Source organism: Canis aureus, chromosome 21, assembly GCF_053574225.1.
Source record: "Canis aureus isolate CA01 chromosome 21, VMU_Caureus_v.1.0, whole genome shotgun sequence".
Lineage (NCBI taxonomy): Eukaryota > Metazoa > Chordata > Mammalia > Carnivora > Canidae > Canis > Canis aureus.
In genome coordinates this window covers 46,303,999-46,331,750 of record NC_135631.1, presented here as the reverse complement: position 1 = coordinate 46,331,750, position 27,752 = coordinate 46,303,999, and the positions used below count along the sequence as shown (strand labels likewise).

Here is a 27,752-nt window from a genome sequence, read left to right as displayed (position 1 = left end):
GATGTGATCCAAATGTCAACCATTACGGCAGCAGTAGTATTATACTGCAAAGAGAAATACTTCAGAAATGTATAAGAGACCTTTGGTACTGAGGCTCACAAACTCACGCTCCAATACAGCTGGCATTGCGACAGCTATAAGATTACTCGAGGTATTCCGAGTATCTGAGTCTAAGTACACCGTGGGTGGAGTCACAGACTGCCATCAAAGACGGAATAAGCACAACTACACACAGGGTGAAAGACTAACAAGTAACAAGCTCTAGTTGTCCACTTGTTTCTGGGGACGACACCACTGCATGGTATGCTGGTGCAAAGGCATGAGTCCCTGCCATACCTGAAGTCGGCTGTGGCTGCAAAGGATTCCATTTCTGTAATAGAGAAGACACAGAGGAAACCCTCCCCACTCCGAAAGTAGTTGTCTCTAATTGCAGCATAATCCTCCTGCCCAGCTGTATCCAAGATATCGATCTGTACTTCCTCCCCATCCAGCACTACCTTCTTCCGATAGCTGTCTGCTTTGGTAGGCTCATAGTCCTCCACAAACTAGAAGAGAGGAAATATAGATTCATGTGAAGTTGCCAAAACAGTACAGAGAGGTCCCATGTACTCTTCCTTCAGCTTTCCCCAATGGTAAAAATTACACTATTCTATATTTCATTTTAGATAATTTGGTGGCTTCCACTTTTATAAAAAGCAAGGGTTGAATGATGAAGTCTAGATTGTTTACAGCTTGAAAACTGTGCCTTTCCCTTCCTGAAAACACCACACCTGCAAAAGTGATTATTTGTGTATTTAATCAAATATATAACAACTCCTTTCAATGTGATTCTCTATATAAATTTTCATGCCAGAATTGTAGAAATAACTTGAAAGTGAGTCAATTGAAAGCTGCTGTGAAATCTCTTCTCTAAAATGAACCAATTCAATAAAGTGGCTTATGCTATTTACTTAGTAGAACAGCAAATCACAAACCTTGAGGTCGCTCTCTACATGCCTCATTTTTTAAACAGTACTATTAAACAACTTTACATTCCTCCATCTATCTTCAACTCTGTAAATCTCACCTTGATATTTTTGATCAGTGTATCATTGCTACCATGTGTGTATGTATACATACTTTTGCATGTTTTTAAAATTAGTTCCTATAAATATTTTCATTTTCCTTATCTGATATTTTCTTATTTATTTGCTCAATGTCCATATCCCCCTACTAGAACATAACCCCTGGGAGCAGGGACCTTGACTATTTTACTCATCACTCTAGCTCCCCGATCTACCTGGTACAGGGAGGATACTCAATATGTAATTATTTAAAAAAAAACGAACACAGTGTATTTGTAACCATAAAGGCTACAGAACAGTCTACCCATATTTACATACTAATTTTATAAGTATTACACATGATGATTTAACAAAGACACATATTTTGATACCAGATACTACTGTGAATATTAATATTTATGAATACTAAGTGAGAGCTTAGCCCTTTATCACTCATCAGGTATGTGAATAGTCTTACTTTTGACCTCTTCCTTATTGTTAAGAAGGGGCCTGACTAAGCGATTACTTTGAAAGACTATCTATTAAAATGAGTAGTATGGAAAACAGATTGAACACTTAAATCAGCAATTTCATTTCAAGTATCATTTCAATCTTCTTTCTTTCCAAATGTTTTATTATAGTCACCATTGAGCAAGAGAGCTGATTAGATTTAGGCTTTTTTTGTGTGTGCCAAAAATGCTGATGAACAGGCAATGGAAGGAGACAATGGGTGGTAAGATCTGCAGGATTTGTTATCAGGAGACCAGGCTTTGGTTACTCATTAGAGATCACTCCTCTTGGGCAGGCTGAGAAAACTCTCTGAGGTCCTGTTTTCTCATCTGTAAAATGGGGATATCACCTACCATGCAGGATTGTTTGGAGGATTAAGTAAAAAAGAGTAACCATAAAACCTTGCTTCTCTATTGGAAGGAAGAATTGAGAATAAATGCTTAAACCAGATTATCAACTCTTAAATTATTTAGGCTTGACAAAAGTCTTCTGGGGAAAGAATATATTGCTGTATATAGGCTATGACCTTAACTCTGGGCGGTAAAGTCTGATATAAATACAGGCACACAAATCTGTAACCTTCTCTTAATTATATTTTAGGGACACAGCTTTTTACCTAATGGTGAGTGTATTGCCATGCCAGATACTACTGATTTTTTCACTATTATTAAAATCATTACTGTTAAAGTTACTACAGGACACCTTATTATGCTAACTTTAAGTCTCGATTAGATACTATATCTACCACTTCTATTAATTCAAGATGGGAACCTCCATTAAACATTTGAAATGAAAAAGCCAAAAAGTTAGATTGCTTAAAAATAGGTACCGTTTCCAGTTTTATTTTGTTTTTAAAGTGTAAGTTCTTAAGGATCTTGAGTTATTGATTTGTTAAGTCAAGATGTGTACAAATGCTGGCTCTAAATTTAAAAATGGGAAATACAATGAGTAGCTTTCAAGGATTCAGGTATACATTTAAAAGAGCACCAAAACTAAACTACTGAAATACTCTCTACAGCCCGAACTTTGATACCCATTATAAAACCGGCACTTACCTCATCATACATGAACTGTAGAGTCAGTGCGGACTTGCCCACACCACCACTGCCCACCATGATGACTTTGTGTAAGGCCAAAGAATTCTGACCCTTGGGCTTGTTTGCAGCCATCTTGTGTCACAGAGTGATTTTCAGCAAAGGATGAAGAAGAACCTAGAAAGAATGAAAAACTAAGTACCAGCCAGTACAATCTTCTTCAGAGTTCCAAGTGTAGGAAAGAGATACAGTGTCCTTGGGCTTCAAGATACTAGTTTTCATTTTCATAAAATCATTGTGGCGATTTTAAACAGACAGCAAAGTATGCTCATTTAGAGGAAGAACCACTTATCAGAGAACACCATGATGATACAAGTATACAAGTCAAGGGCATTTCTCCTATAACAGCTAGCTTTCAGTAATGAGCTGTGACCCAAAGTGAAGATTTCCCAATGCAACCACATGCAGACAATAATGGAGTATTCAATGTATTTGAACAGAATCACACAGATTATGAAAACAGTCTCAACAATCACTTTGTTCTCACATTAACCTTTATGGGCAATAATAAAAGAGACAGTTCTTCTAATTCTAGTAAGAAATAACTGATTCCCCTGCACCCTGCCCTCCTCCAAAAAAGGTTGCTGATTGAAAGGTTCGCTCACTGTCAGTTTATAAATGAAGAAATCTCATCCCAGGAACTTGGCAGTAGAATTACAGACAGAATCCAATGCTGTCTATCACACCTCCCATGGGACATCATGGAATGGAGGGCCAACCTAACTTAAATACCTGGATCCTGCATGCCCTCATTTTCTTCAGAACATGCGTCTGTTTACCACTTTTACATGCTCCATGTGGGAAGACCAGGTTCCTCCAGAAGCTGGAGTGCCGCCGTGTGCCAAGGGCACCCAGGACCAGGCCTTAGAAAGAGGCCGTAAGGTGGCAGCAGCCAGCCTGTGTGCAGCCCGAGCTAGGAGACTTTCTGTTATTAGAGGTTCGAGGGGGCTGGGTTGCAGCAGCCTTTCCTCCCGGCATCTTCTGACTATTTGGTCACAGCACAGCTTTCCCAAACTGCAGCTCCTGGAAACCACATCTCATCCTGCTTGCCTCTCTGTCCTGTGCCAGTGTCTCCCAGCTCGGCTGCATCGGGCCCCCACCCGGCCTCCTGTAGTCCTTCACGTACTCTTCTGTGCCTCTTGGTCCCTGCCTTTTGTTTTTTTTTGTTTTTTTTTTTTTAAAGATTTATTTATTTATGATAGACATAGAGAGAGAGAGAGAGGCAGAGACACAGGAGGAGGGAGAAGCAGGCTCCATGCCGGGAGCCCGACGCGGGACTCGATCCCGGGACTCCAGGATCGCGCCCTGGGCCAAAGGCAGGCGCTAAACCGCTGAGCCACGCAGGGATCCCCTGGTCCCTGCCTTTTGGCATCTTCTCATTCTGTCTGGCTAAGACCTCTCAGTTTTGGGGGTCTCAGCCTTACCTGAAACTCTCAATCTAAATCAGTTAGGCTCTCCCCTGCCCTGTGCTCTCATATACCATCTGATACTCTCCCTCTCAACCATTATTACAAGTTGAAACTACTTGAATGTGTTAGTTGCTTATTATGAGTCTTCTTCCCTAATACACCAGAAGCAACCCAAGTGCAGGGGGTCATGTCTGCTTGGGTTACTTTATGTTGATTGTGACTACCATGGCTTGGCAAAATCAACCATTCAGTACACAAGTGTTGAATGAACAAATAAATGTTCTCAGTCTGACAACCATGGGGAGTGATTTAGACTGTACTAGTAATAAAGCCATCATTGCTACTAGAAATTCAATCACAGGTATGGGCAAGGATAGTCTGCTGTGGGTCTCTGCCTCACACAATGGCTTAAAGGCACCCAAGAGCTGGGCAATTCTTGGGCTGTGCCCAGAAATCAGGCCCTTATGACTATTTGCCCGAACAAAAGAGTTGGTTGTTGCTGTTGTTTTTTAAGATTTATTTATCTTACAGAGAGAGAGAAAGCACGTGCTGGTGAGTGGGGGTAGGGTAGGAGACATTCTTCGAGCATACTCCCTGCTGAGGAGTCTCCCACAACACACAGAGTTTGATCTCACCACCTATGAGATCATGACCTGAGCTGAAACTAAGAGAGCCTCATGCTTAACTGAATGAGCCACCCAGGTGCCCCCTAAACAGAAAAGTCTTAAGGAAAAAAAAAAAAACAGCAATCCATAATCTTATCTATTTAGCAACATGAACATGTTATACTTTGAGACTGCTTTCAATCTATAAGGAGCATAACTTGAGCTGACACTATATATGCAATTTCTGATCCTGTTCTTATTTTGTAACAAACATTTTAGCAGAAGCAGCTTGCGCTGTCAAGTGTACTGTAAAGAATCTATACTTAGAGGCTAGCAATTTGATCGATTTAACAAACAAGAATTGAGCCCTCCCTTTTTTTGGGTACCAAGGACATGATCATTAGATTATGAATGACTATCACTGCTCAGAAATTGAAAAAGAATAGCATATTTCAGGTAAGGAACTAAAAGCCTGAAGTCTACCAAGCCTAAGCAGTTGATGGAACATGATGTTCCTACATGAATCAGAAAATGACTTCCCACCATTATGATCCTTACTTAGCTGTAAGTAACTTCATGACTATGTACCTACTGTCTTATTTTTAAAACAATTAAGTATACTCTAAGAGCTGTGTGTGTTTTGAAAGCAAAACATTTAGCAGTCACACCAACTGAGAACACTTTTATTTCCAGAACAATTTAAAATACTGTTTAAATATTTGAAGTATATAAATATTTACATTTATTTCATATAACTATTTAAATATGTAAAATATTTAAATGTGATAAAATAGTGACTTAGATATAAAGAAGGAAAAGTCCCAGAGATATTTTTCCAAAGTGCAATCAGTCCCTAATAATTATGAGCTGCATATCCCATACTTTCAAGAGGCAATGCAAGACAAGAAGCTCCCACGGAGGAGACGCTCCTCTCTCCCCATTTCAAAAAGTTGGCATTCTACAATTTAGCTCCCAATCCCTAGTTTATATGTTGTTTTGATGGTAAACAAACTGAAGCCTGTGCCTACCTAAAACTGAAGGCAAACAGATACATAAATAAGAAAATTCCATAGTGCTAAATGCAATAAAGACGATGACAGGCACAAGATGAAGAGCAAGGGATGGGCAAATTGAACCAGGCTAGTCAAGCATGACTCCTTCTCAGAGGTAGCATTTGAGCTGAGACCTGAATTTTATGAGAGAACCAGGCAACTCTGAGGGAAGAGCATTCCAGAGGAATGACAAGTGCAAAGACCCAAAATGGGAGAGTTCGGCATGTTCTAGGGACCTGGAGGAGGCCAGAGTACATGGAGACTTGGGAGTAATGGTGGGGAGAGCGAGAGGAAGGGGAGGCCAACTGACAAAAAGCTTTGCAGGCCATGGAGAGGTGTCTGAGTTTTATTATAATTTTAATGGGAAGCACCAGGGAGTTTTTAAGCAAGACAGTGACATAATTTCACTTATATCTTGAAAAGATTAGCTTGGCTGGTGTGTGGAGAGCGGATGGTGGAGGAGCAAGAGCAGAGGAGTCTATCTAGTCCATGCTAGTGAGGGCAGGGGGCTGGCCTATAGCAGCTGCAGCCCAAATGGTAATAATATTAGTTTCCATAACTAGTACTTGCATAACTATCAATACTACCTGTATTGGGGACAATGACAATAAATTTAAGAGCTTTTCTTCTTCTTTTTTTTTTTTTTTAAAGATTTTATTTATTCATAAGAGACAGAGAGAGAGGCAGAGACACAGGCAGAGGAAGAAGCAGGCTCCATGCAGGGAGCCCAATGCGGGACTTGATCCTGAGACCCCAGGATCCTGGGCAGAAGGCAGGCACCAAACCACCGAGTCATCCAGGGATCCCTAAGAGCTTTTCTTCTAAGATCAGGAACAAAACAAGGATTTCCACTTACCACTTTTATTCAACATAGTACTAGAAGTTCTAGCCACAACAATAGGACAAGAAAGGGAAATAAGGCACCCAAATTGGTAAGGAAGAAGTAAAACTTTCACTACTTGCAGATGACATGATGCTATATATAGAAAATCCTACAGTCCAACAAAAAACTACTAGAACTGATAAATGAATTCAGTAAAGTTACAGGATACAAAATTAACTTACAGAAATGTTTCATTTCTGTACATTAATAATGAAGTATCAGAAAGAGAAATTAAGAAAACAATCCTATTTACAACTGCTTCAAAAACAAACAAATACCTAGGAATAAACTTAACCAGAGAGGTGAAAGACCTGTGCTCTGAAAACTATGAACCACTGATGAAAGAAATTGAAAATGACACAAATGGAAAGATATTCCATGCTTATGGATTGGGAGATCTAATGTTATTAAAACATCCATATTGCCCAAAGCAATCTACAGATTTAATGCCATCCCTATAAAAATACCAACATTTTTCACAGAACTAGAACAAAGAATACTAAAATTTGTATAGGACCACAAAAAAACACTGAATAATCAAAACAATCTTGAGAAAGAACAAATCTGGAGATTTCAAGATTTACTACAAAGTTGTAGTAATCAAAACAGTGTGGTACTGGCACAAAAACAGACAAATAGACGGAACAGAACAGACAGCTCAAAGGTAAACCCATGGTTATATGGTCAATTAATCTTCAACAAAGGAAGCAGGAATAGAGAAAAAGGAAAATACAGTCTCTTCAACAAATAGCGCTGAGAAAACTGGACAGCTACATGTAAAAGAATGAAATTGGACCACTTTCTTCAACATACATAAAAATGAACTCAAAATGGAAAAAAGAGAACCCCTCAAAATGGACTAAAGACTTAAATGTGAGACCTAAACTAGAAAACTCCTAGAAGAAAATATAGGTAGCCATCTCCTTGATATCAGCTGTAGAACCATTTTTCTAGATGTGTCTCCTGAGGTAAGGGAATAAAGGCAAAAAGTAACCATCAACAAAACAAAATGCAACCTACTTAATGGGAGAAGATATTTGTAAATGCTGTATTTAATAAGGGGTTAAAAACCAAAACATACAAAAAAGTTATACAACCTAACACCAAAAAACCCCCCAAACTATCTGATTAAAAAAATGGGCAGAGGACCTGAACGGACATTTTTCCAAAGACAACAGATGGTTAACAGACACATGAAAAGATGCTCAACATCACAAGTTGTGTCAGGGAAATGCAAATCAAAACAACACTGAGATACTACTTCACACCTGTTAGAATGGCCAAAATAAAAAAAAACGTAAGACAAGTGTTGGCAAGGATGTGAAGAAAAAAAGCACCCTCATTTCACTGTTTTTAAGAATGCAAATTGGCACAGCCACTCTGGAAAACAGTACAGAGGTTCCTCAAAAAATTAAAAATAGAATTACTGTATGATCCAGTAATTCCACTAAATGGGAATTTACCAAAGGAAACGAAAGACTAATTCAAGAAGACAGGCAACCCCTATGTTTACTGTAGTCTTACTTATAATAGCCAATATATGAAAGCAAGCCAAGTGTTCACTGATAGATAAATGGATAAACGTGTGCTAAATACACACAATGGAATATTATTCAGCCATAAAAAGAATGAGATCTTACCATCTGCAACAATATGAATACACAGAGGATATAATGCTAAGTGAATAAATCAGTAGGATAAAGACAAATACAAATACTCTCAAATGTAAAATTTAGGAAACAAATGAATAAAGAAAAAGAGAGAAACAAAGAACCAGACTCTTCTTCTACAGAGAACAAACTGGTAGTCACCCAAAAGGACATGGGTGGGAGATGGATGAGTAAATAGACAAAGGGGGTTAAGAGTGTACTTACTGGGGCACCTGGATGGCTCAGTTGGTTAAATGTCTGACTCTTGATTTTTGCTCAGGTCATAATCTCAGGGTCATGAGACGGAGCCCCGTGTCCAGCTCTGTGCTGGGCATGGAGCATGCTTAATATTCTCTCTCTCTTTCCTTCTGCCCCTTACCACCCCCCCGAACACTCTTAAGTCTTAAAAAAAAAAAAAAAAAGAGTGCACTTAATGTGATGAGCACTAATGTATAGAATTGCTGAATATTATGCACCTGAAACTAACATAACACTGTATGTTAACGATACTTCAAAAATAACTAAATAAAAGAGACAGAAATTAATGATATAGGAGAGAGGGTGCTTCTAGGAGCAAAGTGCCTTTGAGAGTGGGCCAGAGGAGTGGAGATGGGTCATGCATGAGGAGGGCCACCTCTTCTTTGTAACAGAGGTGAGGGGAAGTGAAAAGAAGGGGTATGGGTGAAGGTTGCAGACAGATCTGATCATTTATTTATTTTACTGAATCTATAGTTCCTCAATGAAATATGATCACACAGCAATTCAGTGCGGGAGTTGTAACTCAAAAGCAAAACCTTGCCTAGATAGATCAATGGAACAATATACAGCAATAGATCTGAATATATACTATAGTGTGTAAAAAAGGTGGCATTTCAAATGGAAGTGGGGAGGGAAGCATGGAGAATATCTCAATAAATGGACTTGGGACAATTGGTGAGCTATCTGGAAAAAAAATAAAGTTGGATTCATTTTCTTCACACCAATATAAACGTCAAGCGGATCAAAGATTTAGATGATAAAATCACAGTAGCACTGGGGTGCCTGGGTGACTCTGTTGGTTAAGCATTCAATTCTTGATTTCAGCTCTTGTCTTGACCTCAGGGTTGTGGGATCAAGCCCTGCAGTGGGCTCCTCGCTAAATGGAGAGTCTGCTTGAGATTCTCTCTCCCTATATCCCTCTCTCTCTTTCTCAAATAAATAAATCTTAAACAACAACAACAACAACAAAAAACCACAAAACACCAGAGGGGAAAGAAAACAATCCTGAAAGAGTTGTTTGATAATTTCAGAATGGGAGGGCCTAAAGTATTACATAATACTCATCAGCAAATAACTAACAAATTTTACTACTCGGGCAGCCCCGGTGGCTCAGCAGTTTAGCGCCGCCTTCAGCCCAGGGCCTGATGATCCTGAAGACCCAGGATCGAGTCCCACGTCGGGCTCCCTGCATGGAGCTTGCTTCTCCCTCTGCCTGTGTCTCTGCCTCTCTCTCTCTCTCTCTCTCTCTCAAGAATAAATAAATAAAAAATCTTAAAAAAAACAACAAATTTTACTACTCAAAACATTTCTAGTGAACAAAATCTTTTATGAGTAAAGTAAAAGACAAAACTGAGGAAAATGTTTGCAATTCATTTCAAAGAGATAATTTCCGTATATAAAATGTTACTATAAATAAGAACAATAATTATAGGAAAATGGGCCGAAAATAGGAATAGTCATAGAAAAGGAAATATAAATGGCTCTAATATGCTCTACTGATAAGAGAAATACAAATAAAATACATTGGGACACTATTGTTTTACCCATCAGGTTGTTAAGTTTGCAAAGGTCAGCAAACTATAGCTCCTTTGGCCCACTTTTTGTATGGTCCCTGAGCTAACAATGGTTTTATGTTTTTGAAGGCTTATAAACAAAACAAAACAAAGAATATGCAACAGAGAATGTATGTGGCCCACAAGTCTAAAATGTTTACTTCTAGTCCTTTTACAAAGTTTATCCCTGGTGTAAAGAAATAGGCACATTCATTCATTGCAGTGAAGTGTAAACTGAATGCATGGAGTAACCCTAACTACAAAAAACAAGGATGGTCTTTACCCAGTGATACGGAGGGAGCTCAAACATACTGTTAAAGTGGGAAAAAAAAAAAAAAAAGACACAGACAAGATACAGAACAAGCACAGATGAGGAAAAGGCTTTTTTAGGAATTCACTTGTTTATTACATCAGAAACGATATAAAACAGTGGTTAACAACACGGTTGCCAGTGAGGATGGAAAGGAAGTCACTGGTGGATAGAAGTGGGACAGTGGCTTGTAATGTATACCATTTTGTGCATTCTGGTTTTTGTATCATGTGTACATATGTTTTAAGCAAAGAACTAGTCATAAAATAATATAAGCTTGTTTATTTCTTGCACTCACTTGACACAAGTGCAATTAACTACCTTGTTGGAACTTTCATTCAAATTAGGAATTGGGGGACTGAATCTACATTTTAAATAAAATATGACATCTCCATGTATGTGGATTCGTTTCCCTGCCTCAACTAATGAGACAAGAATCCTTGAATTTCAAATGGTGTATTTGGTTTCTCAGTTATCTTCTACCTTTTACTGTTTAATTTTTTCAAAGTGATATCCTAGAATAAGACTACAGAACATACTCAGTTATGGGTGGGTTTCAAGTTTTCAACCTTACTGTTTTTCTGCTTCATTCAGAAACCAGACACCTATACCATGCTCAAAATATTTGTGTGAAATATGAATTCCTTGATTTTCCCTCCCTCCCTGCCTTCCTTCTTTCTCTCTCTTCCTCCACAAAGACACTGTTCTCAGGGCTGGGGCTGTGGAGTCGAACTCCACAGGTCAAGGCCTTGCCGCTGATGTTTAGTGGATGGGTAGCCACACTGTTGGAGTTTCCTGTGGCCGCTGTAACAAACCGCCACAAACCTATAGTAGCTTCAAACAACATATATTTATTGTCTTACAGTTATGGTTGCCAAAATCCAAAATGAGTCTTAAGGCTCAATCAAGGTGTCAGTTGGGCAGATTCCTTTTGGAGGCTCCAGGGAAGAATCTGTTCTTTGCTTTTTCCAGTTTTTAGAGACTGGCTTTCCTTGGCCCTTAAACGGTCTTAAATCCCTTTGCAAAAAAAAAAAAAAAAAAAAAAAAAAAATTTAAATCCCTTGGCTGAATCATTACAATCCCTGCTTCTGTGGTCATATCGCCTTCTCTTCTACTGTAGTCAAAACCTTCTCTACCTCCCTCTTAAAGGATACTTGTGATTACACTTCAGGCCAAATTCTCTAGAATAAGCATCCCATCTTAAGATCCTTAATTAACTTTTTAAAAAGATTTTTGTTTTGGGGAAGGAGAGAAAAAAGAGTGGAGGGGGTAAAGGGAAAGGAAGAAACAGACTTCCCAGTAAGCAGGAAGCCCAACCTGGGGCTTGTTTCCAGGACCCCAGGACTATGACCTGAGCTGAAGGCAGACACTTAACTGACTGAGCCACCCAGGTGCCCCTCAATAGCCTTAATTTAATCAAGTTCCTTTAGCCATAGAAAGTAACATTCACAGATTCCAGGGATTAGGTATAGATATCTTGGGTTTATTCAGCCTACCACCTACAGAAAGGGGGTCAAGGTGCTTCAGACCACAAATCTTCAATCCAAATTCTGCTCTGTATTTTCAACTTCAAGAAACTTTCTAACAATCAATCAATCTAGCTCTCCAATACTGAATAGAGAATACTCTTACCAAGTAAGATATCAAACACTCTCTGCCCACCAAAACCGAAAATGCTAACAATCTTAATATTTCCAGAGTTCATTATTGTCTTTAGACTTTCCTAATAAAGGCACTTATTATTAGGTTTTAGTCTAAAAAAAATATCAGCTGTGAACTTCTTAATGAGAGATTCCTTGTAATAAAGAGGTTAAATGAAGTATTTACTTCCCCTCCAATTTCAAAACTGCATTAAAGGTTTATGATCACTAAAGTTTAGTTCCTATCAAACCATTACTAATCACAAGTAGGTAGACGTCAAATTAGTGACTCATTCTCAAAAAAGTATTTCTTTTCGGGCAGCCCGGGTAGCTCAGCGGTTTACCACCTCCTTCAGCTCGGGGTGTGGTCCTGGAGACCTGGGATCGAGTCCAGTGTCGGGCTCCTTGCATGAAGCCTGCTTCTCCCTCTGTCTGTGTCTCTCTCGAATAAATAAATAAATCTTTTTTAAAAAGTCTTTTTTTTTAAGATTTTATATTCATCCATGAGAGACACACAGAGAGATAGGCAGAGAGATAGGCAGAGGGAGAAGTAAGAGATAGGCAGTAGGGAGCCTAATGGGGAACTCAATCCTAGGACTCCGTGATCACGACCTGAGCCTAAGGGAGATGCTCAACCACTGAGCCACCCAGGCGGCCCTGTAAAGTATTTCATACAAACAACTCACCCATGACACTCCCTATCTGCATTAAGAGTATCTGCTCAGTAAAAACAAAAACAAAACAAAACAAAAAAACCCCACCAGGAATTTAGTATAAAATTAACAATTTTAGAAGAGTTAGAGTATACTTGAGCAAGGAAACAAGACACACTATTCTTTTTTGAAAGGGATTTAAGACTATTTAGGTTTATACCAGGCACAAATAATACCACTGGTACAATTTTCCAGCCACTTCAGGAATGGGTGAAGGAATTGGGGCACCCAGGTGGTTCAATCAGTTAAGTGGCTGCTTTCGGCTCAGGTCATGATCTCAGGGTCCTGGGATAGAGCCCCACTAACCATCGGGCTCCCTACTCAGCGGGGAGCCTGCTTCTCCCACTCCTCCCTGCTTGTGCGCTTTCTCTCGCTGTTTCTCAAATAAATAAAATCTTTTTAAAAAATAAAGAACGGGTATTATCAATACTATTTAATGTTTCAGAGAATGTTTCCAATTATCCTCAGAGATCTAGATTAACACTGATGAAGTCTTAACAAAGAGACTAAAGGAAATGTAGATTAACTGACCTATCATGTGAATACAGGGCAAAACTTTAAATAAAAAATGTTACCATATAGAATCCAGCATGTTAAAGAATAAACCAAAGTGACCAAGTGGGGTTCAACCAGATATTGCAAGAATAGCTTTATATTTTAGGAGGTCAATATAATTCCTCATATTAATAGATGAAAATAATTGTATTAGTATATTTATAAGGTCTAGAATATTTGATAAAATTCAAAGTTCACTACTTATAAAAACATAGTAAAGTAGAAATTTATTGGTACTCACTTAATACAGAAACTGGTGACCTTAAAACTAAACCCTAAAAAAATCTCATCATGCTTCACGATAAAAGCATTTTATAAAAGCATTTCCATTAACGCTTTTGTCAGGAATAAGATAAGAATGCCCAGTACCATCACTCTTTTGCATTGTCCTGAAAGTAGCACCTGATGACATCAGAAAGAGATATAAGGAGTAAATGATCATTATTAATTGGTAACATTTAAGTCAAAGGAATCAACTAAAAAACTGCTCTAACGAGATTTCAAAGGATAGATGATTCTATTAATAACTTTGTTATATAAAAAATAGAATTCTTCTTTTTAAAATTTTATTTATTTATGATAGACATAGAGAGAGAGTGAGGCAGAGACACAGGAAGAGGGAGCCCGACGCGGGACTCGATCCCGGGGCTCCAGGATTGCGCCCCGGGCCAAAGGCAGGCGCTAAACCGCTGAGCCACCCAGGGATCCCCCAAAATAGAATTCTTTCAAAGAACCAGTTAGAATGTATAATGGGAGAAGGGGTCAAAGCAATTAGATGGTGGGAATGACAATCTGCAACAAATGGTCCTAGAACAATTGTATAAACCTTGGGAGGAAAGAACCTCTATGCATGTCTCACACTACACCAAAAAATTAATTTGACATGTATGAAAGACTCAAATGTTAAGCTAATATATGAAATTTTCAGAAAATAGGAAAATACCTTTGAGACCCTGAGGGAGAAAAAAGATTTCTTAGAGAGGACACAAAATATATTAAGTACAAAAACAAACAAACAAACAAACAAAAAACCTGAAAAACTGAACTATTAAAACTAAAATCCTCTGCTCATCAGAAGAGATTGTTAGGAAAATTAAATGATAAGCTACAGGCTGGGAAAAAATATTCACAACATATATGTCTGTAAAAGGGCTTGCATCCAGAATAGATAACTCCAACAAATTAATGAAAAAATATAAGCAACCCAATAAAAACTGGGCATAATACTTGAGCTTCATAAATACTTCATAAAAGGTTATTTCTTTGGCCAAAAAGTTCATAATAAGTTGCTCCACATCAGACGGAAATTCAAATTAAAGTGACAAGGATATCCTACTTCATGCCCACTAGAAGTTAAAGTTAAAAAGACAATATTGAATGTAGGCAAGGATGTTGAACTATGAGAACTCATGCTTTGCTGATGGAAGTATAAGAATGGTACAATTGGGGATCCCTCAGCGGCTCAGCGGTTTAGCGCCTGCCTTTGGCCCAGGGCATGATCCTGGAGTCCCAGGATCCAGTCCCACATCAGGCTCCCTCCATGGAGCCTGCTTCTTCCTCTGCCTGTGTCTCTGCCTCTCTCTCTCTCTCTCTCTCTCTCTGTGTCTCATGAATAAATAAAATCTTAAAAAAAAAAAAAAGGCACAATCATTTTCAAAAGTGGCTATTTCTCAAAAAGCTAAACATATACATATCCTACGACCCAAAGTTCTACTCCTACAATTAGGTACGTGACATGAAGACATATGTCCACAAAGACTTGTACAAGAATGTTCAGTTTTATTCACAGTAGCCAAAACGGGAAACAACCAAATGTCTAACAATTTTAAAAAAAAAGTTTATATATAAAATGGAAGAAAAGCCTGAATTTACAACAGCTTTCACAAAGGGTACATAACAGAATAAGATTAACAAAATTGAAAAAAAAATTAAAAAAAAAAGATTAACAAAATGGTCTAAGATATACATGAGAATTTAATAATGTACCTAGGTAACTTTATAAAGGGTGACTCAAATAAATGAAAATAAGATCCTGTTTTGGGGGCAAGAAGATTGTATGTTGGTAAAGGCACAAAATCTGGTAATGAAAAATACTATTTTTTTAATATAGAAGAATTTATTAAAAAAAAAAAAAAAGACCACTAAATCAAAAGACAAAGGACCTGATTTAGGAGTCCTCTGATCTATGTCCTAGAGTTTTCTTTACCCTTAATTTTGTGAAGATACAGGGGCCTGGGTGGCTCAGGTGGTTAAGCATCTGCGTTCAGCTCAGGTCATGATCTCTGGGTGCCGGGAGTGAGCCTCATGTCTGGCTTCCTGCTCAGCAGGGAGTCTGCTTCTTTTTTTTTCTCTCTCTTCCTCTGCCCATCCCCACTGCTCCTTCTCTTGCTTGTTCAAATCTATCTATCTATCTATCTGTCTATCTATCTATCTACTATCTATCTTTAAAAAAATTGTGAAGATAATTTCTGATGTTGAAACCTGGCTTTAACTTTTCTTCAAAGGCAGTTTGGTTTAAATACAATAAAATCACCTTTTTAATGAATTTGGATAAATGTATAGTCATGTAACCAACCACAATCAAGATACGTAACATTTCCATTCCCCCAAAAAGGTTCCTCTTACCCCTTAGCAGTCATGCTTCCCTTCTGACCCCATCCCCTGGCAGCCACTGATCCAACTTTAGTTCCTATCACCTTTTCCAGAACGTTATATAAATGGACCATATTATACATATAGACTTCTGTGCCTGGTTTCTTTTTCTTAGCTATGGCTTTTGAGATACATCCATATTGTTACATGTACCAGTGGTGCATACATCTTTTTTTAATGTTGGATGGTACTCAATTGTCTGGAAGTAGCACAATTTGCTTCTCCATCTACATTTATTTGGGTTGTTTCCATTTAAAATATGTTAAAGATGAAGAAGCTATAAACATACAAGTTTGTGTGTGTGCGCGCATATATGTGTATGCGTATGTGTTTCCACTTCTCTTGGGTTAATATCTAGGAAAGAGACTGCTAAACTGCATGGTAATTTCATGTTTAAATATGTTTTCCAAGTTGCTATGCCCTTCTCCATTTCCACTAACATGTATGTGATTTTTAGTTGCTTTCTATCCGGGAACTGTCAGTCTAATAGTTTGAGTAACAGTATTTCACTGTGGTTATAATTTTCCTAAAAACTAATCATATTGAGCATCTTTTCATGTGGTTGTCTACCATCTATATGTCTTTGGTGTTCAAATCTTTTGCCCATTTTTAAAAATTGGGTTTTTGTTTTTTCAGTGAGTTGTAAGAGTTCTCTATATTTTCTCGTATAAAAGCCTTTATAAGAAAATATTTTCTATCTGTAGCTTATCTTTTTATTTTCCTTACCTGTTTTTGGAAGAGAAGAAGCTTTCAATTTTGATGAAGTCCAATCATTTTTTTTATTTCATACTTTTGGAATTCCAATAAATCTATGACAAATTTTAAGTGACAAGAGAAACTACTGTTTTGAATATTTATAAGCAAAACCTTATTAATTAGTCATTATGAAAAAGAGAAGGTGGAAGAAGTCCAGGTGAAATAATAAATAACATTAGTAGTAACTGACGCCCTAAACTCATAGGAGATCTTCATTTTAAAGTATACAATCAAGCTCTAAAGATCAATATCCAAGTTAGAAAGTCCCTGAGGCACTGTTTTATTTTTGAAATGTAACGACATAATATTTTCCAATTCAAGCTGCACTGAATAAGGAGGATACAAAATTACAATAAAGACTGAACTAAGGAAAATAATACTGTTATAAGGGTACAGTAGCTGGAAACTGCTTAAAGATGGTCTAACATTTTGCTTTGTCTGAATAAATTTATATGACTTGCCAAACATGAGAGATATCAAATTACACCCTTAAAATCACAAAGGCTCGAATTACTTTATCTCCCTGGGTCTCTGCTCATTTGCAAAGCCAAAGTTAACATGAACAAAACAGCATTATGTAAGATGTCTAATATGGTAAGTATAGGAAATAAACATTCATCTTTTTAGAAGATCCTACCTTTATATGCAGCATATATTCAGCCCAGGGCAAAATTACTAACAGCACCACAAAGGTAAAGCCCTTGCGGCAGTTAAAACTAACAAAAATTCTCTGGAACAAATGAGGAAGGCTGAGACTTGAAAGACAAAGCATTAGCTGACCAGGTGACTCCCAGAGCGAGAGTGAGAGATGAAGCCAGAAGTAAAAAGGGGCAGAAACAGAAAGAAAATGTACTAGGGATGTACTAGGGATTTAGATTCCTGTCCTCCAAGCAGTGGAGACCCACCACGAGTTTTGAAGCGAGAGACTATGACTCAGAGGCAGGCAGATGGCTGGAAGGCTACAGGCCCACGTGGACTTGACTGTGGACCAGGGAGAGGGTATGGATGGATTCAAGAGACACTCAATATGGGGACAGATTAGATATGAGAGGTGAAGGAAAGGAAAGTTCAACCCAAATCACCAAACTTTCTGCCTAGAATGGACATGGGTAAGAAAAAAGAAGAGGAACAAGCAGCTTTTTGTGGTGGGGAGGGGTAGGTATTGAGAATTCATGAAAGGAAATTATGAAAATCAATACTGATCTTTTAATAGATCAAAATAATTTAAAATAAGAATCTAAGTATAGCCCAAGTATAAGTGTTTTTTTTCACCTTGGCCTCAGTGGTTTTGTTACCACCTCATGTCTTGATTCAGTAATGCTGAGAAATAAATAACAGGGTGGAACCCGAAAGGTAAAAGAGTAAAATAGCTGTAAATCACTATCTACAGCTATTTTAACATCTGTCTTTGAACACCTAAATGTGCTTCTGAAATAAGATTATGTAGTTTATTAGGAAAACAGTAAATAATTATTATAAAGAATATACATATTGCTTCTGTATTCCTATGCTAACTCTGGAAGGATACACAACAGAAAGTAATCATTTGAATTTTGAACCATGAGAATGTTACTTATCTGAAAATTAAATACATTAAGTGTTATTTACTGAATTTACCAGCTACAAAATTGGATAAAAAAAAATATTCAGAGCCTGGATGCTTAACAACTCTAACAAAAAAGTATAATTTGGGCAACTTATATTTGCTTTAGGTTCTACTGTGTGTGAGCTATAAATTAAATATATATATGTGTGTGTGTGTATATAAATATAAATAATATATACTGTTATAGTTTCTCTTGTTTATAGACTTATGAACTTCATACTGTCTATGGAAGCTTTGCTAATTTAAAAAATGCAACCAGAAAAAAATAATTGAACTAATTATATCTAAATAATCCTGCTTAAAAATTATTCAACTAAATAAGACTTATATCAAACCTTAGTATTAGAGGGGTGCCTGGGTGGCATGGTCAGGTGACCAACTCTTGGTTTTGGCTCCAGTCATGATCTTGGGGTTATAGGATTGCGCCAGGGTCAAGCTCTGTGCTCAGTGCAGAGTCTGCTTGAGTTTTTCTTTCTCTATCCCTCTGTCCCTCTCCCCCTACATGCGCATGCTCTCTCGATCTCTCTGAAATAAATTTCAAAAAAAACCCCTTAGATATTAGAAGAAATACTGACAAAAAGTTTAACAGTAAACAATCATTAGCACATGAAATATTTTTAAGGAATTTAAGTGCACATGAAGACATCTGTTAAATTCCACTTCTTAATGCATGTTTCATTAGTAAGTTAGCTCTCTCTGTGTAAAGTGGCTTCTCTCATCTTTTGGCTTACTTTTGGATTTCCTTCCTGTTTTTCCTATGCCCATCTTCTGAGCCAACATATAATTACTGAGGGTCAGGTACCATGCCAAGGCATGGGGTGGGGGGCAGTAGTGGGTGGGCACAAAGATAAGCAAGTCTGGATCCCTGACTTCAAGGATCTCACAATCAAGTACTGAGACACCATGGGAAGAGGTTATAAACACACAAGTTTGCCTTCTGCATCCCTTTCCACTTAAGTCATACTTGTTCTTCTGGGTTGTTCTATTGATTTCCTGGCTATAATTCTTAATGGCTATTTAGTATGTCATTCTGTAGATGTATTATAGAAGCTTACTTACCAAGACCTGTAATATAAAATGTTATAGCCGGTTAGAATTATTTAGTGTAACGATGAATGACCATCTATTTCTACATTTAAAATGTTTTCATGAGGTAGACTCCAAGAAACAGAAATGAATGAATGGACTGTTTAAGGTTTAGCAGACATAATATTCAACTCCTTTTCAATAGGACTGTATAATTAACTGTTCACAACATTCCTATTAAGCAATCAGAATTCTTTTTAAAAAATCTGCTTTTATATTAGAAAAAAGATCTCGTTATTTCTATTCCATCTTTGATTACATGAAGAGGGTGAATATTTTTTCCATTTACTTAGTTATTTTGTGAATTGTTAATTTACATCCTATACTAATCTGGCAATAATAGCATACTACATTTTATTTAATTTCAAGTCACCACTGGCTAGGCTTTCTTCCTCTAGCTTCCTCAGTCCAGCAAAGCAGGTTTTTCTGGTGGTGACTAGATCTCCTTCCCATGACAGATCTGGAGACTTCACGTTCACTGGCATTTTCAGAGGAGCTCACTTCAAGGTTCACGGGCAAGGAACAGGTTGCCAGGTTAGATTTCTTCTCCAAAAACCAAAACAAGCAGAGGTTACCTTCAGTCACTAACACTTTCACTGGAACTCCCAGTCCTCCTCAAAATGAGAGTTTAAAAAGAAACTTTTTTCAAAAGTAGATTTCCAAAATTAGCACAGGAACCAATGTTACTGCAACACTTGTATGGGCTGGTATGTGGGTAGGATATCCAGTTAGCTCTTAATATACACATATATAATACCTTGTCCTATCATCTCTTCTGCTCTGTTCCTACGGCCTCAGCTTAAAGGCTCTTCAGCAATCTATGGGGAAGAAGAGATTCCACTTGCAGCTTTCCTCATGGGTATGCCGGCCTGGGGCTTCTTCTACCCTGGTTCACCCATCGATGCCATCTGCTTTCTGTCTTCTAAAACCTGGAAAGTCTCTGCTTTGCTGATGGTCACTCCATCTGTTCTCATTCTCAATGCTGTTATGAATTTACAAACTTCTGTCTGTAAATTTTATTTTCCTCTGTGTTTTCACTGGGAGCTGGGGATACAGATGAGTGAGCCTATGGCTTTCACTACAACCTGAGTTAAAATCCTCAGTTGGCTTATTTGAAATCCCAAAATATTTCAAATTCAGGAATTATGAAAATCTCAAAGTCATCTAATTAAAATTAGCCTCAGTTTTAAAAGATTATGTATATATTTACTTATTTGAGAGAGAGCAATTGAGAGTACACGAGTTAGGGTGTCGGGGCAGGGGGGAGAGGCAGGAGAAGGACAAGCAGAGTCCCCACTGAACAGGGAATGATCCCTGGGCCCTGACACGGAGCTCAATCCCGGGATCATGACCTGAGGCAAAGGCAGATAACCAACTGAGCCATCCAGGCACCCCCAAATCAGCCTCAGTTTTAAAGAAAACAATTATTCAGTACCAATTTTAAGACTAAATAGGTTTCCTGAAATGAGTGGCCAAATCATCATAAATAAGGAAAAAGTTAAGATTAGGCAATATCTGGCACAGAAAAGGAGTAGGAGTGAGGCACAAGCGGGAGAAAAGAGAAAGGAGAGCCAATAGTCTTCACTGCTATAGAGAAGTGTTGAAGTGATTTTTTTTTTTAAAATGTTTTCTTCATAGCACTGAGGTTGGCTAAAAGTAAGAATTTATAAGGGCCATAGTGATCAGTCATGCTCTGCAAATTAAGTACTGAAACTATTTTTATAAACCAGGAATTTATTTTTTAAAAAGATTGATTGATCGATTGATTGATTGATTTATTGGGGGGGAGAGAGTGCGCATGTACAAGCGGGCAGAGGGGGAGATCCTGGACTCCAGGATCATAACCTGGGCTGAAGGGAGATGCTTAACTGCCTGAGCCACCCAGGCACCCCATGAAACAGGACAGATGAACTCTACAGCAATAAAGAGAAATTCCCTTTGTACCAACTAACCTCTACTATAGTCTTTAGTTGATCACTTGCTGAGTTTCTATTTTATGGAAATGTGGTTGAATAGCCAATGCTTTTTATTTTTGGGGGGCGGGGGCTATAGAAACTTTATTATAACAAAGAAACCAGGCTGTAATAAGTCTACATGATTGGAGCAGACGGTGGTGATCTTTCCAAAGGGTGAAGCCTGAGTCCAGCCGGCAGCACACACAGGTTAAAACCAAAGCCCAGATACTCCTCTGCCCTGGTGCTGCCCTGCCCTGCCTGCTGCTGATGTGAGATGAGAGACTGAACTACTGCACTGAATGGAGGAAGAGGACCAACCAGGCAGAGGGAGCATCCCGACAGGAGACAATCACTGAAGAGGATGCTGAACTAACCCCTATAGGCTGGGGTTGATGGTCAATCGAGCAGTAGAACAGGATGAAAATTGAGGCTGGTTATAAAGCTCTGTGCTGAAGGGAAAGAACAGCAACACGAAGGGAGAAGAGAAGAACATTAAAATGCCCGAAAGCATTAAACAGCAGAGCTTTTTCTTTTTCTTAAATAAGACAGGAAACAGCATCTTTTATTTCCCTGGCTGCAGCGGCAGCACACTTGCTGGTTTTCATGAAACACGATTTCTGTAACGAGGTGTGTGGATAAGCTTGCTCAATCACGAGCGGACAAACACGAGGCTGCCTGCTAATGTTAGAGCCAGGTCTTCCCGCAATGCCTCTCACAGGTGCTATTCTCATGCTGGATCTACAGAGGTGTCCCCAACACCACAATGTGCTGCAGTTAAAGCTTCTGGAACTTCACAATGGCATGATCGATGGGGTTTTTTGGGCCATGTCTTTTTTGTAAGCTCTTCTGGAATAGCTGGAGTTAAAGGATGAGCAGGAGCTTGGTTTTGAGCCACAAAGTTCAGACACCCACCACAGATGCCTCTGCCCTATTTCACTACATGTTCTTTTCTGAGAAACTTATTCAGTGGTTGAGTGTTTAAGTACTGTGGTTGAAAGAATGACCTGCTTGCCACCATCCACCCTCCTTCTTCCGTTTGAATCTCACAACAGTGGAGGCTGTAGACAGGAAGGTCGGCTCTGGTCCCTCTCACAGGGAAATTACTCAGTGACCTGGAGAAAGGCTTGGGCAAGGAAGCCCCCTGCCGCAGGGGTGTGTCCATCCTTTGTCATGCAGATGAAGAACTCCTTGGCCTCTCCACCAGCTCAAGCTTTAGTCCCCTGAAACAGAACATGGCAGTCATGGCAGTCCATTCAGTGATGTGCTGTCACGGTGTGGAAGGAGCCCTCCCTTCTTGAGGCTGGAGACCAGCTGAGTCCACATGATCGGGACTTGGTCAGCCAAGCCTTTTACTTCCTGCCACCGCTGTTTTTGTAGGTCAGGGCTGGTCTGGATGGTCAAAGCAATCTGGCCTCCACTGATTGGGAAGGGCTGGAATACATGGGACAGATCAAGATCTTCAACTGTGACTCTACCCTTCTGGCTTCATCAGCATCTTTGCTGACCACAGTGAAGGCTCCCATGTGCTCACCAGATAGGCCCATGATCTTGGCATAGGACTGGCAGGGACCAACATTAATGCCCTGTTCCATGAAGTGGCATACAGTCCAGGCATCTTTGTTGCCATCACTGTTGGCAAAGCCTTGGGAGGCCATGTCAAAGAACGTCAAGAGACTGTTCCTTTTCATCACTGTTGCCACTTCCTTCTACGGCTCATGGCATTGGTCCACTCCCATGGGGCAGTGGGCTCAGACAGGAAAGCAGGAGAAAATGTTGTGGCATTTTCAAAATGTCCTCCACAGAGCCTGTAAAGTCAAAGCTGCAAGTCTTGGGGTTATTGTATCAATTAACCTTGTAGCTGCATGCCAGCATCCCTGAAGATGGGTGTGTGATTTCCCCAGGGTGGTTTGGACAGAAAGACACTTCGGCTGAACTTAAAAAAACCTCTGCAGAAAATTGGCTCCAGTCCTCAGGCCCTAGTTGCAGAAATGGTCTGCAGGGTGACATATCTGCTGCTTTTCAACCTTTAGTTGTTCTCTCCTGGGGCTAGTTTTGGAGCTGCCTTACAAAATTCAGCAAGTCTCACGATGGGTAGGTATTCTTTGTCCATATTGTTTGCAGCAGTCTGGGCTTCTGCCTTCTGGATGCTGGGGAGCACATAGGCTTTCCATTATCATCTCGGTAGGCACCAACTCCCAGATTCATCTTTTTGCTGTTGGTGTTTCTCTTAAAGACTTTGGGGATTCCCAGGATGGGATGTGAAGACCCTATTTCCACAAGGGTCCACCATGAGCTGGATCTGGAGGAGGCTGCAGAGCGAGACCTGGATGGAAGGCCATATTGAACCCAGACAGCATGTGGGGTGGTCAGAGTGCAGTAGGGCTATGCTGGATGAAGAGAAGGCAGCAGGTAGCTGCAGGGCAGAGGGGAGGGCCAGCAGCCAATTCTTTATGTCCAATTCTTTTTAAATAATAACAGAAAATGTAAACTGGTAACCTCTAAAATTCTGACTTGATATTATACATGGCACCAGGCATCCATCTAATCACATTAAGCTTTTGGTATGTGCTCTATGATGCTTACTGTGTAAGTATGGCACAGCAAAAAGACAGGAGATATCACTGTTTTTAATTTTTTTTTAAATTCTTTTTTTTTAATTATAACAGTGAATATAAGAAATATCCAATCTGAACTTAGGTTTAATAACAACTTGAGTATTTATCAACTAAATTCTCCATTGCAAATCTGTTTACTACAGACTCATTTCTGAGGGTTATCGCAAATGCTGTTGAGTACTCTTTCTTTTTTTTTCTTTAAAGATTTTATTCATTTATTCATGAGAGACACACAGAAAGAGAGACACAGACAAGGGATAGGGACAGGCAGGCTTCCTGTGGGGAGCCCAACTCAGGACTTGATCCCAGGACCCCGGGATCACTCCCTGAACCAAAAGCAGACACTCAACCGCTGAGCCACCCAGTCGCCCCTGTTAAGTACTCTTAATGTTATCATTAGCGTTGATCACCCTCCTGTGCACACATACGTGCGTGTGCATGCACACATGCATACACATACATGAGACATGAGCTCCTCCTTCACTCAGTTTTTCATGATGATTATAAAGTAACATGTACTCATCATATAAAACTTGGGAGAGTAAAGGGACAAAGGGAAAGTTTACCTGTGTGGTCCTATTACCTAAGGTTAATATTTTTAAATTTTTATGTTCTTCTAGGACTATCTTACAGAGCATTCAGCCAAACATGGTTCAAGAAGCTGGGAGAGGGGCACCTGGGATGAAGCCCTGTGTGGGGCTCCTTGCTCAGATGGGAGTCTGCCTCTTTTTTTTCCCCACTTGGCCTGCTTGTGCTCTCTCTCTCTCTGTCAAATAAATAAAATCTTAAAAAAAAAAAATAAAGAAAGAAGCTGGGAGAAAAATTCCAAGGAAAGTAGGAAAAAGGGGGGGGGGGGAGAAGGACAATTAAAAAAATACCTGGAGATAAGACAATAACATTGGAGGAAAATATTTTCATCTATTGAGTATTTATATTAGACATTTTTTCAACTACTTGATTAATCTCAAGACTATTAAAGGACATTAAAACCATTACCCACATTTTACAGCTCAGTCACACAGAGTTTTTAACAGGTGTCCAAAGTCACACTGCTGGTATGAATCTAGGACTTTAAAAAATATAGATCCTAAGTGTTTACCATCTAAACTTTACTATCATTATAGAAGAAACTGGCAAGAATGATCTCTCCACCAGGCTTGAGCCCGAGACAGTTTTTGTTTGTTTTATATGTACTCTACGATGATTTTATTTATTCATTTGAGACAGATTTTATTTATTCATTTGAGAGAGAGAGACAGAGAGAGCAAGAGCACGAGTGGAGGGTGGCAGAGGGGGAGGGAGAAGGAGAAAGAATCTGAAGCAGACTTTGCACTGAGCACAGAGCCCAATGTGGGGCTTGGGGCCTGACCCAACAATGGCAAGATCATAACCTGAGCCAAAATCATGAGTCAGAACCCACTGAACCACCTAGGTGCCCTGGGACCCAGACAGTTTTAAAGGTAATTTCTCTTAAACATGAAAAGATAATTCTCATGGGTAGCACAGAAAAGCTACCCAAAACACTTCATTTGGGTAATAAAAGTCAGTAGTACCAAAATAGCAATAATCATACAAAAAAAAAGGTCTCATTACAATTTCACTAATAAAGAGACATTTCATAAAACACAAATACTTGGATTTTATCTCTTAGTAAAGAAGAACACATTACAGTTAAGTATGGGTTTTTTTTTCCAGTTAAATGTGTTTTATCCCAGAAATATTAACAGCTTAATATTAAAAATGCCAGAATACAATAAATAAAATATGGTCACATGAATAAGCCAAATGCGAAAACCCATGTAATCAACAGAATAGAGAAGAAGACATTAGGTAAAATTCAAAATATATTAAAATGAGAACACTAAATATGTGCACCTAAATTCAAACTGGGGGTTAGAAGCAAAGTTGTAGCATCTCATTATCATGTAAGACTCACAGGCTTCAGTATAGAGGACAATCTGATAATCAGAGAGAACATCTGGAAGGTCCAACCCCCTCAGAAAGTGAGATTTACCTAGGGACCTCATCCAATACAATATCCCCTTCAGTATACTAGCCTATTTCTTCCAATTTTACACATGATAGGGTTTAACAAGTTATTTTCATTCTTACCTCAAAGTTTCACTGTGAGATGTTAAGTCAAGTAAATAGAATGTCACTGAAAACCCACAGAAGGAAGTCTTAAAATAGTCTACTCTTCTCATCTTTCATAAAAAGAAAGAAAAATTAAGTCACTTACAAGAAATTCCGCAGAAAGTTGTGGCAGAGGTAAAACTGGAACTGACCCAGGATGGTATGAACCAGCAGAAACTATGTGTCTGTGTCAGTGTGGTTAGAGCAGACATGAAATCACTGTGTATTCACAAATGACTTTTGAAGCCAGTATTCTAATCCTCATTTTTTCACTCTATCCCAAAACCCAGGGTTCAGGTCAAGGGATGGGCTGAGCGTGTTTACCAGGAACTGGTACCTACTTCTGGGCTTCCACAGCCACCAATCCATCATACTGGAGGGCTGAGTTCAACTAACCTCCTGAAGAACTGGTTTCATATGCTCTCTAGTAGTTTTGTGTTAAGCCAGGTGTTGAAAAACACGGGCAGTGACAGGTGCTGTATGAAGACAAAGAAACTTTTAATAATAAACTTTATTTTGCAACAAAGCATTCCAGTTGCCAGAAAACTGGCTACTGCTCATAAATTACCTTTATCCTTTCTGGGTTCTTGCCATCTCTTGCTGACATCAAGAATCAGTAGTGCCTTACAGAGAATCATATCTAACCAAAATTAGTGAACGTTGACTCAAAGTTTGAAAGGAAGAAAAATAAAATATTAAAACCTCTCACATGCCCTTTTTTTTAAGATTTCATACTGAAAAACAGTAAGGATGAATACATGAAGCCTGTATTTTATTCCAGTAGACTAAATTCTTAAGCTTAAATATAGTTGTTATTCTCATAAACCCAAGAAGCAGAAGCAGGAAAATTCAGTTAGTTCTGAACTCTGAATTGCTAGTCATATTTCAGTAGATGGGATGCAACTATAACGTACAAAGCCTGGGAAAAATTAAAGTATTGGAAGAAGAGCTTTGACCCTGCCACCCCAAAAAACTATATATTAACTAAAATACCAAAGCGACTGATACGAAGCCCCTTACTGTTAATATTGCCTGCCTTTTTATGTAACCACACTTATCACATTAAAAGGGAAATTAGTTTGACATGGGTTAGTTAAAATTTTCAAAGACTCCATAGTGCTCTAAGGTTAAAATCTAAGTTCTGTAATACCGTCTCCCTTTGTCATCTGCCCCTGATCATTCCTTTTTTACACTTCTCCCCTTAAACCTTATGTATCTTGACCCTCTGCATTTTTCAGTTTCTACTAGTGAAGTATGTGTGGACATTTAGGGGAGTTTGAGTTAAATGGATAACAAAGTGGGTTGTTGGTAGTTGAACAATGGTACCAAGGAAAGACAAAAGACTCTATAGAAACTGGCATGACATAAGGACTTAAATAAAGAAGTAGAAGGTATACCTGAAGTGAGTTTACTATGATCACATTTTCTGAATGCTATGTCGAGACCTATACACCATTTTTTAGTAAGAAGAAGAAAATGGAGGCTATAGTATGAAGAAAAAATTAAGGAATAAGAAAGAAAAATTTAGATACAAAAGTTTATTGTGGGGGCACCTGGGTAGCTCAGTCGGTTAAGTGTTCCCTTCAGGTCAGGTCATAATCCTGGGGTCCTGGGATCGAGCCCAACACTGAGCTCTCTGCTTCTCTCTCTCGCTCCACCTATGCTAGTGCTCCCT

At 38.8% G+C, this 27,752-nt stretch overlaps 1 protein-coding gene and 1 pseudogene across 2 annotated transcripts in view; both read right to left on the bottom strand.

Annotated features, from left to right (window-relative positions):
* The window catches only part of RALA (RAS like proto-oncogene A), a 74,077-nt gene that overhangs the window by 14,140 nt on the left and 32,185 nt on the right, over positions 1-27,752 (bottom strand). The window contains exons 1-3 of one of the 2 annotated variants that reach the window (XM_077864106.1): positions 11,230-11,383; positions 2,609-2,764; positions 337-545 (exon numbers count right to left, since the gene is read on the bottom strand). In XM_077864106.1, the coding sequence (XP_077720232.1) occupies positions 337-545; positions 2,609-2,722 (323 nt within the window). In that variant the 5' untranslated portion in view covers positions 2,723-2,764; positions 11,230-11,383. Of the gene's footprint in view, positions 1-336; positions 546-2,608; positions 2,765-11,229; positions 11,384-27,752 lie in introns of those variants that run through there. The other variant, XM_077864105.1, reaches the window with a different exon arrangement.
* Positions 21,597-23,686, bottom strand: LOC144293486 (aspartate aminotransferase, mitochondrial pseudogene; annotated as a pseudogene).